At 34.7% G+C, this 15,410-nt stretch overlaps 1 protein-coding gene across 6 annotated transcripts in view; it reads left to right on the plus strand.

Moving 5' to 3' along the window:
- Positions 1 to 8,524, plus strand: part of LOC118745565 (protein zntC) — a 326,373-nt gene extending 317,849 nt beyond the window's left edge. For 5 of the 6 annotated variants that reach the window (XM_036479048.1, XM_036479045.1, XM_036479049.1 and 2 more), the window contains one exon: positions 6,766 to 8,524. In XM_036479048.1, coding sequence (XP_036334941.1) covers positions 6,766 to 7,049 — 284 coding nt within the window. In that variant the 3' untranslated portion in view covers positions 7,050 to 8,524. The remainder of the gene's footprint in view (positions 1 to 6,765) is intronic. The other variant, XM_036479044.1, reaches the window with a different exon arrangement.
- The last annotated feature ends 6,886 nt before the right edge of the window (positions 8,525 to 15,410 follow it).

Here is a 15,410-nt window from a genome sequence, read left to right on the forward strand (position 1 = left end):
CCCCCTACATTTCATTCTGGCTACGCCGATGTGCATATATGTAATACTCCTATATTGGCAGTAAGAGCTAGTACCGTCCGAAAACATTACAGCACAGATAATCAATAAAACCGTACAAAAGAAACATACCTACACATACCTACGTTTATAAATAAACATATACACAAACATACACAAAAACGGCACTCACGTACACAATACATAACAGGGATGCTGCGAATATTTGCATTCGCATTTATTATGCGAATGATTCGCATCATTTTACACATTCGCATTCGCATAAAATGATACCAATGTTTTGCGAATGCGAATGTGTACATGGCCAGAGTGTCCACACTAATGTTGTTGAAATGGCTCTAAGTCTGTCTAACCAGGGTGCGGGCAATAACCGGCTTTTAGCTTCAGAAGCTAAACGGTTAAGTAGTATATCAAGCAACATTGATGGGCCTTTAACAAGTACTGCTAAAAGTCGTATAAGCAACCTGGAAATAATTTTAGATTCCTCCAGCGAAAGCAAAGGCTCGGATGTAAAATCTGGAGACATTAAAAAATGTGAAATAAAAGCTCAATTGAATGCCTATCTTAAAGAAAAACGGCTAATCTCGGTGAAAATACTCTCGATTGGTGGAAAACTAAACAAAAATACGACAAATTGACAGATCTGGGCGGCAAATATTTGAGCGCTCCACCCGTCGTTCCATGTCAGCAATTTTTTAGTGCAGCCGGCCTTATATACGAGCCTCTATGAAATCGCCTCCTGGGAGAAAAGGCAGCAAAATTACTTTTTTTGAAATATAATATGCCCAATTTGAACTTTGACTACAAGATTAAAACACTGTATAGGTTAAGCACTTTTTCAAAGTTCTAATAATTTACAAAATTTTTAAGTAATAAAAACGATGTCTTAACATTCGTATTCGGACATTCGCATTCCGAAAATTCGCATTCGCGAATGTTAAAAATATGGCATTCGAAACATCCCTAATACATACACAAAAACCGTACTAGACTGTCCCGCTTTGATTTCGGAATACTTACACATTGGGAAGTTAGCTTACTGCCAATATAGAAGTATTTCATATTAAATAAAACACCTCTTTGAGGTAAAATTTTCGAGTGACGAAAGCTGAACTAGAAACACAAAATTTTTGATATCAATTTCGTGACGAGAATTATACGCATTTTTTAACTGCCTTGGAAAATCTTTTTTATACCCGAGCGCACTTGTGCACAAGGGTATTATAACTTTGTTCACATAACGGTTGTTTGTAACAGGCAAAACGAATAGAGATAGATATAGACAAATGTATACATAAATAACCAGAATGAAAAGAGAAGTCGATTAAGCGGTGGCTGTCTGTCCGTGCGTCCGTCTGTGCTAGAGATGGGCACGGGCCCGCCGGGCCCCTGCGTAAGCCCGCAGGAACAGGCCGGAATATTTGCTGTCAGCACGAACTCGTGCGAACATGAGCGTTCAGTAAAATTTCATAAAGGCACGAAAAAGCCCGTTGCTAATACTACAAATTTAGATAAGCTTTAGTTTTTATACAAAAAAAATAGTACATATTAAAACTCTTTTGATAAGAGAAAAGCAAAACATGTAAAAAAGTCTAAGTTCGGGCGGAGCCGAACATTAAATACCCGGTGCAATTATTAAATACATATGTGTTTTTAACCTTACCGAAAGCTACCGCTACATGGTAAGCCGGGGTGTATCAATTTTGAGTAAATTAGCGTCCTTAAATCTCGAAATATTGAAGTTTCAAGCATTTCTGAAATTTACCATTGTATGAAAAGCAGTCGTAATTTTAGTCCGATTTCAATAATTTTCAGTGCTTTGCTTTTATGTGGCAAGCACAATAACCGTACCGAGTTTGGTACAAATGGGTAGAACGGTAACCGAAATACATATATGTGATCATAGGTGGGCGGTGCCACGCCCATTTTCCAAAATTTTATCATAGGCGTTTTTCCTGGTAAAGAAATGTTGCAAGCATCATTTTTGAATAAATTAGCTTTAATATTTACTGCTTTATCGAAGATTTCGTATTTCTCTAAATTACCGTTATATGGGATGAGGGCGTGGTTATTGTCCGATTTTGAAAATTTGCGGCGTTTGGTATGCTGTACCAAGGCCAACAACTGTGCTAAGTTTGGAAGAAATTGGTGCAGCGGTTACCAAGATATACACATTTAACTATAAGTGGGCGTGGCTGCGCCCATTTTCCAAAAATTTATAATATTCTTATTTTTCGTCTAAAAATTATTATAAATATCAATTTTGAGTGAATAATCTTCAGTAGTTACTAAAATATCGCAGTTTTCATATTTCTAAAAATTACCGTTATATGAGAGGTAGGCGTGGTCCGATTTTGCCCATTTTCAATACCATCCGTTCTACGCCCAAAAGAAGTGCGCGTCCAAGTTTCGTTAAGATATCTCAATTTTTACTCGAGGTATCGTGTGCACAGACGGACGGACGGACAGACAGTCACCGCTTAATCGAGTTCTCTTTTCATTCTGATCATTTATGTATACATTTGTCTATATCTATCTCGATTCGTTTTGCCTGTTACAAGCAACCTTTATGTGAACAAAGTTATAATACCCTTGTGCACAACTGCGCTCAGGTATGAAAAGAAATATTTGGGAACCGACAGAAAAAATTAGCTACTTAGTAGTTTTGTTTACATATCTGTACATAAAATACTTTCCACTTTTCCTGCTTCCCAGAAAATATATTATACAAATATTTGATGTAAAAAATTGATTCGCTTAAGTAAATATACATACATAAACACAAAATTAAAAATATGTGCATATGTATACATACAATAAAAGTTGGCTCTTTATTTTCGGGCTGGGACGTGTCCCATCGTGCCGGGCCTCAATAAAATTATTAACGTGCGGGCTCGTGCGTGTTTTTGAAAGTTGATTTTGCACTCGTGCCGGGCTGGGCTTGAAAATTTAGGCCCGTGCCCATTGAGATATTTTAACGAAACCTGGTATGTGCACTTCTTTCGGGCGTAGGATGGATAGGGATGCAAATTTTGGAAGGTAACATCGATACATCGATGTTTCGATGCATCGGAAAAATTAACATCGATGCTAAAATACATCGCCAGAAAAACATCGATATATGGATGGTTTTCGATGTTTCACAATTTGTTAGGTTGTAGTCACATTAAAAGGAAAATTTAAAACTTTTCAATTACATCTCTCGGTAATTCAATTAGAAAAATACTTACATATGGATGCATTTCCCTGTATTTATTTACCATTCCTACACTCTTCCTATAAATAGAATAAAAATGCTTACCGTAGTAAGTTCGCTGAGACTAAAAATCCAAGGACCAACTTCGTTGAAATTTTAACGGGAACCCGGCACTTTTTTAATCATTAAGTAAGCATTTTATCGAAAGATGCGAGTAAACAAGGAATTTCTGAATGTTCCCCAAAAGCATAAGTAATAAAAATTCATGGCCAGTCAAACAAATTTAGGAGCTTAATGGGTAAGTGGAATTCAAGTCTGAGTCACACTAAAGTCGATGTTAAAACATCGTTGAAACTGGCATCGACGTATGTTCGATTTAGCGATTTTAGGCAATTGTAAACATCGATGGCAAATATCGAATTTTGAACCGATATTATCGATGTTTCAAAAATATCGATGCTTCGTTTGCATCCCTAAGGATGGATGGTATTGAAAATGGGCAAAATCGGACAATAACCACGCCTACCACCCATATAACGGTAATTTTCAGAAATGCGAAAACTGCGATATTTTAGTAACTACTGAAGATTATTCACTCAAAATTGATATTTACAATAATTTTTAGACGAAAAATAAGAATATTATAATCTTTTGGAAAATGGGCGTAAGCACGCCCACTTATGGTTACATGTCTATATCTTGGTAGCCGCTGCACCAATTTCTTCCAAGCTTGGCACAGTTGTTGGCCTTTATACATCATACCAAATGGCCGAAAACTTTTAAAATCGGACAATAACCACGCCCACATCCCATATGACGGTAATTTAGAGAAATACGAAATACTCGATAAATCAGTAAATATTAAAGCTAATTTATTCAAAATTGATGCTTGCAACAAAAAAAAAATGCATTTATGCTAAAATTTTGGAAAATGGACGTCGCACCGCCCACTTATGATCAGATATATGTATCTCGGTAACCACCAATTTTTACCAAACTCGGTATGGTTATTGTGCTTGCCACATAAAAGCAAAACGTTGTAAATTATTGAAATCGGACTAAAATTACGGCCGCTTTTCATATAACGGTAAATTTCAGAAATGCTTGACCTTCAATATTTCGAAATTTAAGGACGCTAATTTAGTCAAAATTGATACTAAAAACAATTTCTTGAAAAGAAGTAACATTGTTTGGAATTTTGGAAAATGAGCGTGATATCGCCCACATATCTATGTGGGCAAATCTAAAAAACAGGTACACTCTCCAAAAAAAAATTTTAATTTTTAAATTTGTGAGCACACCTATGTTTTATATATCATTTTATTCGTACTCTCTTAATGAATCGATTAATATAAGTGCAATTCATTTTCATCAAGTGCTTAAAAAATTAGACGAGGAATAAACATGAAATAGAAAACAAAAGAATACGCAGGGTTCAAATTATGTTGTTCAAGTTGTAAATTTTGAGCAAAGATTTTGAAAGTTGAACTCACTTGATAAAATTCTAACCATTTTATAAATAACTCCCTCAGTTTTGAAGTTATTTTACTAAAATTTTGGACATAACGGTTTTTTAATATTACCTTAATTATTCCTTAAAATTATCGAAATGGGTGAACTTTAACGTATAGCTCCAATACAACTGATTACTCAGATATGTGTTTTTGCGCTATAACTCTAATTTCATATCTGAATAATGCTTAATTGGAGGAGTTATAACGTAAAACAACGTCTCTGGACAATCAGTTGTATGGGAGCTAGATTTTAGAGTGAACCGATTTCGATGATTTTATGGGATAGTGAAGGAAATATTAAAACACAAGTGTGTGCAAAATTTTAGTAAAATATCTTCAAAACTGAGGGAGTTTTTTTTATAAAATAGTTCACATTTAAGCAAAGTTTCAAGTACCGCTATTTCCAAAAGTGGAGACAATCGGGCAAAACTGGGGACGCCATTGAATTTAAAAGGCTCCAATTAAGTAACAGCAACTATCAGAACCTTTGTCGAAAAAAATTTGAGTTGATACCACGCTCGAAATATTCTGACTACAAGAAGGAGCATAATGGAAAGTACTAAATCGGGGTTTTTACACACTTCTAGAGAACATTTTTTTGAAGCATTTTACAGGTATATGCAACGTTATAAGGACTAGTAGTTAATAAAAATATTTAGATCGTCTCGACGTATTTTCCAAATGTGCCTTCAATTAAGATATTTTTGAAATAAAAATTACGCTCAGATCTTTAAAATTTGGTTTATTCTGAAAGCACACCTCTTGCTATGGTGTCAAATTATACATAATTGTTTGTAGAATACAATACATACTTAAAAAGTTCTTAAAATTAAATGCTTCAAAAACTACACGCGATAAACCGAAAATGTTGAAAATGGTGAAATGCGAAGTTACAGACTTTGAGTTAATGGCCATTTCGTTATTTTTTAATGCACACTTACATACCTACTACATATGAAGTATACACATAAGTGCTAAATGCTCATTAAATTTCAAATCAGAATATGGTGTGCTTCCAAAGTTATGACATAATTAATTTTGCCCCTCTTAACAATTACATAAAAAATTCACTTGTTTTCATTATTTTTTTAAATTTAAACACCTATAATTCAAAAGTTATGCAGCAAATTGATCCAAATTTTTTTTGAGGCTTCAAGTATAAGTCAGTGAATTATATCCAAAAGCAACCAGCTTGATATAGTTTCCAACAGTGAAAATAAAGCTAAATAACTCCAAGGTTACCTGTTTTATTATTATTATTACCTTCCTTTTATTAGCTCGGGATGTAACTATGTAATATTGATGCGCGTAAAAGATGCAGCGATTTCTATTCTCAAGTTACATACCTGATGACAGTACGAATGGCAATTATAATAGGGAGGTTTTAGTTTTTTAAACTATAATTTTATTTATTTAGATTTGCCCATATATATCGAAATGTTGTGTTCGTATATCACGGTCGTCAAAACTCGACAACGGGTAAACCGATTTTAATAATTTTTTTTTCGTATTGTTCGGAAACATAATTAGCTCAGTTGCAGTAATTTATTTCAAATTTTGTACAATTTTCTAATAACATATTTTGTTGTGAAACATTATGTGAAAAATCTCATGCAAATCGATGCATCGATGTATGCCCTTCGACGCATCGAAAAATATCGATGTACATTTTGATGCATTGAATAAAAGAAAAACATCGATGTATTTTTGCCACTGACATCCTTATTCACCACTGTCCAGAATATGCTGCCTTTGCGCACTCTGTCTGCCAATTCTCTTTGATATTCAATGAAATAAATATATATAAGAATTGTAAATATTTAACAGTAACTTCTCCGTATAATGGCGAAACAGAATATGCTGCTATTATAGCCTTTCGGCTCTGTCTGCCAATTCTCTCTGAAATTCAAAGAAATAAATATATTTAAGAACTTTATTTATTTAACAGTAACTTCTCTGTATAATGGCGAAGCATCAAATTATTGTTTTATTTTTAGCTCTGAACTCATTTTTCTTTTTTTCTATCTTTACAAACAGGGGAAGACGGGCATGGACATAGTCACGGTAGTTGTGGTAACTCAAGTGATTATGATCATGACCATACTGACGAGCAAACAGATGCCGAGATTTTGTTGATGAACAGAGTACAGAATGCGTACACAATTCAGACTCCGATACAAGTGTTCCGTAGCCAATACCAATACCAGCATCACCCCCACAGCAGCCATGGTGTCAATGAAAGTAATAATTTTGCGCGCGAATTACAAATATTACGGCAAGCGTCTGAGAAGATAATACAAAATGACAGCAAAATTAATTAATTTACTTGATATTCGCTTTTAAGACCTAAATTGTAAAATATGTATGTATATATTAAAATTCAGTTTTTTTTTTTGTACTGTGGCGATAAATACATAGTAAATGAGCGGAAATAAAACATTAAATAGTATTTGTACGAGTATATACATATGTATGAAAATAAAGGTGGCGCCTTCCGCGTACAACTGATCCTCTTTGTCCATTAGCTGATGTCACTAAAGTATTTTTCGCACTGCGGATGAAATTTAAATATTCAAATCAAGGCGCACCAACACAAGGTGGTGTTGATTGAACAGCTGATTGGATATTTTTGTGTCTACACTAGTACAGAAGAATGTCATACAAGACGAAATGGCGTAACTTTAGGATGTGAACAAAACGTAATGGCAAAAATCTTCTCCTATTCCCTTACGTTTTGACATCCTGATGTACCAAAAAGCAATAACAAAATACACGGGATTTTTACTTATATGCAATTGCCACCACCTTATATCGATTCGCCTTGATTCAAAAGTATCAATTTCCCGATAAATTTTTCCTGAAATTAGATAAATGCACCAAAAAAGTAAATACATTTTATTCTTATGTGTTTACATTTTTCATAGTGGGTAGTCAACCTCTCCCTTCATTACCATATCTACTTTTGAACTTCAAAAGAATTTCTCCTAACAGTTCAATACAAAACTATGTTTTAAGCAATCTCTATGCCCCTCTACAAATAAGGCAAGAAAAGTGTGCTTGTATCGCATATAAATATGTAACTGCAAATCTAAAGCGCTGAAGAGTTGGTACAATTTCACCTACTTTTATAGCTGCTGCACAACACTGCCGAGCGGCAAATTTTTAGTCGCGAATGTTCGTCGGAAAAAATAAAACATTCTAACGTATATGAGAACGCGCACAGCCAAAGCAAATGACGAAGTTCGCTCAGTTCTACGTTCCGGAATGACTCTTGTTTTACTCTACCAAGGGCTGGCGACCTTAGCCCGTTGAGATCGGAGAACCCCATCAACCGTTTTTCGTCCACGGATTGCTCCGCATCCTTCTTCTCCGCGCAGGCAATGAGTCCAACCCCAGGCCAGAAATCTACTTTTGCTGCGTTTGCCAGAGACGACTCAATCCGAACTCCACTTCGGTTTAGTGTTGCCAAATTTTTTTCCAGCCATATGGGACAAATGCATAATTTGTCCCAAAAATACGGGATGAACAAAAATTTAACGGGACAAATGAGAAATAAAGGATTTGCTCATTTCATCCCAGATGTAAAAATTTTTTGAATTTTTTAGTAAAACTTAGTACATGAGCTATTTTAGGCCTACAAACGATGGAGAAGTGATCAAAAAAATGTTAGTCACATTGGGCTTCCTAGGGTGGGCCGTTGCGAAAACGCAACTATTACCTTGGGCGAGACAATATACTAAAAAAGTTTGAAAAACACTCTGTTTAGGCAATTCAAACCTAAACTATATTTTTATTTACAAAAAATATGAAATTTAGGTTGTGTTAAATGAGTAATTAAATTAACTAAATATCTAATAAATAATAAATTTTTATGTCAATGTGGCTTATTACCATATTATTTTTATTATTTTTATTCAGCTTTGTACCACTATTGTTTATTAGGAAAAATTGAAAAAGCAACGCAGTCTAAGCGGTAGAAGTTATAGCAGCTATTTCGGAGATCACCACATCTCCTTATCAGACTTCTTTTCTCTCGACTTCAGCAGGGATTGAACCTGCGATGTTCAAAGTTAATTCATTTTCCTTATTCAACTAACTACCCTGCAGGGAAAGCTACTAGTTGTGAACTAGAATTCTACCGGTTTGCGTTTCAGCCGAACTAGTTCACGTTCTATCCTTTTTCAATGTTAGCGACTGGTATTTTTAACATTGCGATGTCCTACGAGATGTCAATTGTCAGGCTATGCATCAGCATCTACTAGTATAAATACTAGTAGCATCATACCAGTTGATGAGATAGTCTGCCAATTCATGCCCCGTGAAAAGCATAAGTGTGCCTTTTTGCTCGCGACGCTACAGCAGTCACAATGGCCGACAGAGAAGAGCACTCGCGTGGTAAGCCTGTGGTCCCAGGTTCAAATCCTGGCGCAGGTAAAATTTTTTTATTTTCTATTTTTTATTTTATTTTTATTTTTTATAAATTTATTTTTTTGTTTATGCTGTTAATTGTAATTTTTTAATTTAATAAAAAAATATTTTTGTTTAATTTCTTTGTTTTTATATTTCTTCCTAAATGTTTTTTTGCAACGCAATTCGATTTTCAAATTTGTTATTTATTTATAAATTGAATAAATTATTTTTACTTACATTTATTTAACTTTAAAAATCTTAACCACCTCCAAGCGGCCTCGAACCTGCGATTTCAGAACCAGAACCAGTAGTCTTCACGTGACGCCACAGCCGACATTTGTAAGAAAAGCAATTAATTGCGTTTTATTTTTGGCTTTGGCAATTCAAAAGCAGATGTCGCCTAAGTTCTTCGAAATTGTCGAACTGGTAGGCACATACTAGTTAATGAACTAGTATTTTTTCTAACTGGTTTGGCTTTTCACTGCAGGGTACTATCAAGTGCAGCTGATTTGCCGCTATTTAAACTTGACAGCGTGGTTCATGTTGTCAATTCTATACATCCATTTGCTTATTTACTTTATTGTATAGTTTCAGGCAGGCGCTTCCTAAACTATGTATTTGTCAATGTTATTGTGGCTTATTAATATTTTATTTTTAATACTTTTATTGAGCTTTGTACCACGATTGTTTATTAAGAAAAATTGAAAATGCAACAAAGTCTAATCGGAAGAAGTTACAGCAGCTATTTCGGAGATCACATCTCCTTATCAGATTTCTTTTTACAAGCTTTTATTTAACTTGGTCATACCGCGAAAATTTCCAATCGATTTTAGACTAGCTTCCCGACAAGGTAGAGACTTGAAATTTTCAGCATAATTCCAACCATGATGAAAATGCAATTTAAAATATAAATGAATTCCCTATATGGTCCAGGAGTCTGGATACAAAGGCGGTCAAAACATAGTAAAATTTATGGCTAACAGAGCGTAATTTGCCAAAGAACGTAAAAGCACTATAAAATTGTTAAAGATACCGGCGGTAGTAAATAAGAAGTATACTTGCAGGCGCTAGTAAGGAAATCAACTTCAACAGTGTTTAAATTGCCAAACTGTTATTTATTTTTGTTATTTCGCTAATACAAAAGCAAAATAGATTCTTAAGATGTATTAGGTTCGATTACGCAAACAAATTATAGTTGATAAAATGAAATAAAAACGGGTTAAATAAAACGAATACTTAAAACTAAACAGTAATATTAATCGCGTTACATTGTAGATTATAAAAGTTAAATTTTAAGCATTTCTGTTAAGGGGTACATTATTTGGTTTCCTCACACAGGGAGTTATGGAAATACAGAGATACAACAAAAGCCACGCATAAGTTGTATACACTATTGAAATTAGAAAATTTTAGTTGACAAAAAGAAGTACACGCAAAGGATTTCACAAAAATGAATTGAAATATTACTTTGTTTAATCAAAAATGGCTCGGTTTGATCCAAGTTGGCAGCCCTGTGTACGATGTGTTTCTTCTGAATACTGTTAAGGCAATGTGGATAATGCTGCATAGTCGTGTGCGATGGGATGTTAAAGGTAAACGGAAAATAACTGCTATAAATTACATACCGACGTGGTCAAACGGCTTAGGTCCAATTTCAGATGGCCTACTTAAGTAGAGATTGTTGATTAACTTTCACTATTCATTTTCAGATCATACATTTAATCTGAACTTAAATGGCCAATATTGGCTATTTAAATATGAGATATGCAACCCTGGGTTTGTACCAAACAACCAAGATTGATTGGTAGGTTGTTTAATCAATCCAACTAAATCCCACCAAAAAACAATCAGCTGTTCAGCACAAAATGTAATAGGGCATTCGCACGAGGCGATTTTACAGGCAACAAAAGTTGAATACGAAGTTGAATGAGAAGTTGAAAGTGAAAAAGTTGCCATCCCTATTCAGACGAGGCGATTTTCGATTCAACACGAATCGTTATTTACATTATTGAAAATGAATTTAAATCGCAAAATTTGATCAATTGGCATAAATTTGGTAAGCCAAGCGTTGGTAGAAGTGCTTTTAGCGAAGCTGAAAGATAAAATAAGAGTAAAAAAGTAAAAAAGAAAAAAAAAGTATGATACAGAACAGTGTTGGAATTTTTGGTACAATTGTACTTGTTTTATACAATTTCATTTACAATATACTTTCCTACTACGCAGTACTTTTTAGTAAAATTTTGTAATGAATACTAAAAATATATAGCTCTGAAAATTCACAGCAAGAAATTTTTTGTGTTCTCTTTGGTTCGCCTGTTCGTATTTACCTTAGTAAGTTTTGAAAAATGGCTTCAACGAACCAGTATAATATAGCCTAGTCAAATTTTTAAAGAAACTTTTCGATACTAAGTTTTATTAAAACAAAATGTCGAAGTCAGCTTCATATAGAAACAAAGTCTTCGTTAGTTATAAGAAGAGATTTTCGTAAATATAATACCTTTACGGCACTCACATATTGACAAGATTTTACTATTTATTTTATTATTCTTTAATTTTAATTATCTGTTTATAAAATATAATGTATTCTTTAAGAAAAACTGTACAAACCTAAGATTAAATCTTTGCGAAACATCCAAAAACCAACATACTTTCGTAAAAATTTCGAGCTTTATTAATATTCTTTAGTTTTTAGCCCATTCAATTTTAGTATAATAAAGTTCAAGTTTAAAGTAGCTGGGACTTACCGTTGAACTTGGAATTTTTTTTTGTCGACGATGTCAGCCATTTTCTTCCATACGAAGTGTGCCCGACGATTTTTTTATATGGAGAAAACTAGCAACACCTTCATCAAAGAAATCTTAAAAAACTTAGTTATATTAAAATTTAATGGGCTAAAAAACCGCACGCTCAAAATAAATCTAGGAAATCGAATTAAAAAGCTCGAAATTTTTACGAAAGTGTGTTGGTTTTTTTTAATGTTGCACAAAGTTTGAACCTTGAATTTGTACAGCTTTTCTTAAAATATAAACCGTATTTTTACAAAAAATAATTAAAATTGAATACTATTAAGATAAATGGTCAAATCTTGTCGTAAAGTTTTGATAAGCACTTGAAATGCTATTAAAATGTCAAATTTTAGTACTGAATCCAAAGGAAAATGTCTCTTTTATCCATTAATAATAACTTAAATATGCTTTTTGTTAAGATGTATACCTGAAAATGTGTGCATACATATTTGCGTTAAATGCAGTACATGTGCACGTGGAATCAATTTGTAAAAGTGTAAACTACGTAAACGTATGTACATAAACAATAAAACTTTCTCATGAATACCATAAATTCATTGGTCTTGAAGGGAATGTACTAAGAAAATATATGAGCGAATTAAAAAGTGTATACAATTTATAGCCGAAAAGTACATTTTTTGTATAGATTTATTACTGAAGGAACAATTTAATTTCCCAACTGATTAAAACAAAATTTCTCAACACTGATACAGAATGTAAACAAACACAGGGTTGCAAGGAAAAAAAGTTGAACGAGCTCAAAGTTGGCTGGCGACCAACTTTGTTGAAAGCGATTAGTTGAAAGGCCGTTCGGACGAGGCGATTTTTGCTTTCAACTAAAAGTTGCCTGAAAAATCGCCTCGTGCGAAAGCCCTATAAACAAAAAAGCAAATGCAACAACAATTTCAAGGAACCAGCAGCAGTGCTGCCAATTGATTGGCATATTTAAATAAAGTTGTCTGAAACCCAACGAAAGCTAAATGGAATTTAAACAGCAGTCCAGAATTAAACTTAAGTGCCGTTTGAATATTCATTTGAAATTGGCTCTTAAGGCCCGTTGTTCAATGTCTGATTAACACAAATCGGAGGTAGAAGCTCCGGTTAAATACAATAACTGCATTATCGATCACATGTTATATGCATGATGTCGAAATCTTCGATAATGATGTACTGGTGATAGCCATACATTGAACAATGGGCCCTTAACTTAGATAAAAATGCTTCAGTTTAAGATAGACTTTACATTTAAAGAACTTTTCTATTTAAAGCAACAAAATAAAATCTTTATACGAGCAGTTTTCATTATATAAATAAAAATAAAATATATGATGTTAAAAAATATTTTTTAAAAACAAGCTTTTATTTAACATGTACAATCAAAGGAATAAAATAAAATAGTGTTACAAAAGTTTTTTTAGCAAAAGATTTTTAAAACTGCACTAAAATGAATAAAATAAAATAAGTTAAGCTTTCGTCAAAGTTACTAGACGTCATTATGGACATTTTACCTCCGGTTTGTGTTAACTGGATATTGAAGGGCCCTTAGTCAATTGCTGTCGTTTGACAGCGTGAAACTCTCTGCAGTGCGTTTGCGATTCGGTTTCAGCGTTATACGCAAAATTTTTTTAATCAAATAATTTGGTGTTAAAGACATAAATCTGAAAAGTGCTCTAGCAACATTACAAAAATTTGAATTTCCCGTGTATTCGTTTTAAGAGCGTACATGTGTACATGTGTTGCTGCCACTGCCAAAATGTACAAATCCGTACAAATGTAAAAATCGATCTTCACTTAACAGCTTTTTACAACGCTTTTCTGAACTTGCCATGTCGTATGTCCGACCACCATTTGTACGATAAATGTAGCAAAGCTATTTATGGCAAATTCTAGATATCATATCAAAGAGATACAGCAAGATTAAAAAGTAGAAAATAAATAAAAAAATAAAATTTTTTAATATACAACGCTTTTATAAATGGACTAAAAATTCGGAAATAATATTTCTTAGTCCCATAGAATTTGTATAGATAACTTTTGATTTTGAAATTTTATCAGAAGTCGTTATGAACCATTTATGAGATTTACCCCCTTATTCTAGAACCCGAATTTTCGTAATCCGTAATTCGTAGCTACGCCAAGAAAAACGAAAAATCCACATGATGCAACCCTTGTGGAAACATGTGCAGCATTGCCAGCTACCAGTTGTTTTTCGAAGATAGCTGAATGAAGGAAAACAAAGTGGAAAGGAATTAAAAAACGCACTCATCATGTGCTTGTTTATAGTAAAATTTATTGATTTTCAATATTTTGAAGAAAATTATGGATTCTGATGCATTTGCAGTTATAGCAGCGGAGTAAGAGCGCGCTATGGCAATGTACTCACAAAGGTATGCGGAGCTGCCGGGCATAGTAACCATGGGCGCATCTATGTTAGCTTCTGGTTGAATTGTTGAACCACAAGCCAGAACTCATCCTATGCCTGAAGCTCTGGTTCTCAATCCAGTTAATGCAATAACAGCTTCTTCCAAGCCATTGAAAACATGCACTTTGTTAGGTCCACCACGCGCTTGCTTCTGCCATCGGCCGCGCTTAGGGATTATAACCCTTGGTTGGTTGGTTTAAGTGGATTGTCACTCAGGTGACAAGCAATTAGCAAGTTTGCCATTTTGATTCCACAACTCGTGCAACCTACAGCCATTTGGCGGCTTTAATAAATTTCAGTACGTCATACAGAGAGAGGCAGCTGCACTCTGAAATATTCTGCAGGATAGGTTTGCCGAGTGTATTTAGCCTGATCCTTGCGAGGGCTGGACACTCGCACAGCAAGTGTTCGACTGTCTCTTTTGAGCCCGGGTCATCGCAGCTGCGACAGAACGTATTGAAGGGCAGTCCTATCGTTTCGGCATGTACCCCAACGGGCCAGTGCCCTGTGCACACTGCAGTAAGTTTGTAGGCATTTGTTTTGCTCATTCCTAAGAGAGCTTTGGTTTTGAGTGGGTCGTAGGACACCCAGAACTGCCGGGCAAGTCTGTAGGATCCTGTGCAGTTCCACCTCTGCCTGGCCTTCGAATGATAAAATTCGGTAATTTTTGTCTTAATCTCCCTGAGCGAGGCGCCCATGTCCACCGCGTGGGACATATCCAGTGCGGAGCCGCTCCTTGCTAGTTCGTCCGCTGCCTCATTTCCGTAGATGCCCCTATGTCCCGGGACCCATATTAGGGTAATTTCGTATTGATCAGAGATATAGGCCAGCTCTCTCCTACATTCATACACTAGCTGAGATCTAACAGAGTTAGAGGAAAGTGCCTGAATAGCCGCTTGGCTATCCGAGAGGATCTTCACTTGCGTTCTCGTGGGTACATTGTCTTTGATGTACCTTACTGCCTCCTTAATAGCAAACGTTTCGGCCTGGAAGACGCTTGCATAGTCTGGTAGGCGGAAGGATAATTTTAGGTTATATTGCTCAATGAAGACCCCAGCACCATC

This window comes from Rhagoletis pomonella, unplaced genomic scaffold, assembly GCF_013731165.1.
Source record: "Rhagoletis pomonella isolate Grant_MI unplaced genomic scaffold, Rhpom_1.0 Rhpom_scaffold_00009, whole genome shotgun sequence".
Classification (NCBI taxonomy): Eukaryota; Metazoa; Arthropoda; class Insecta; order Diptera; family Tephritidae; genus Rhagoletis; species Rhagoletis pomonella.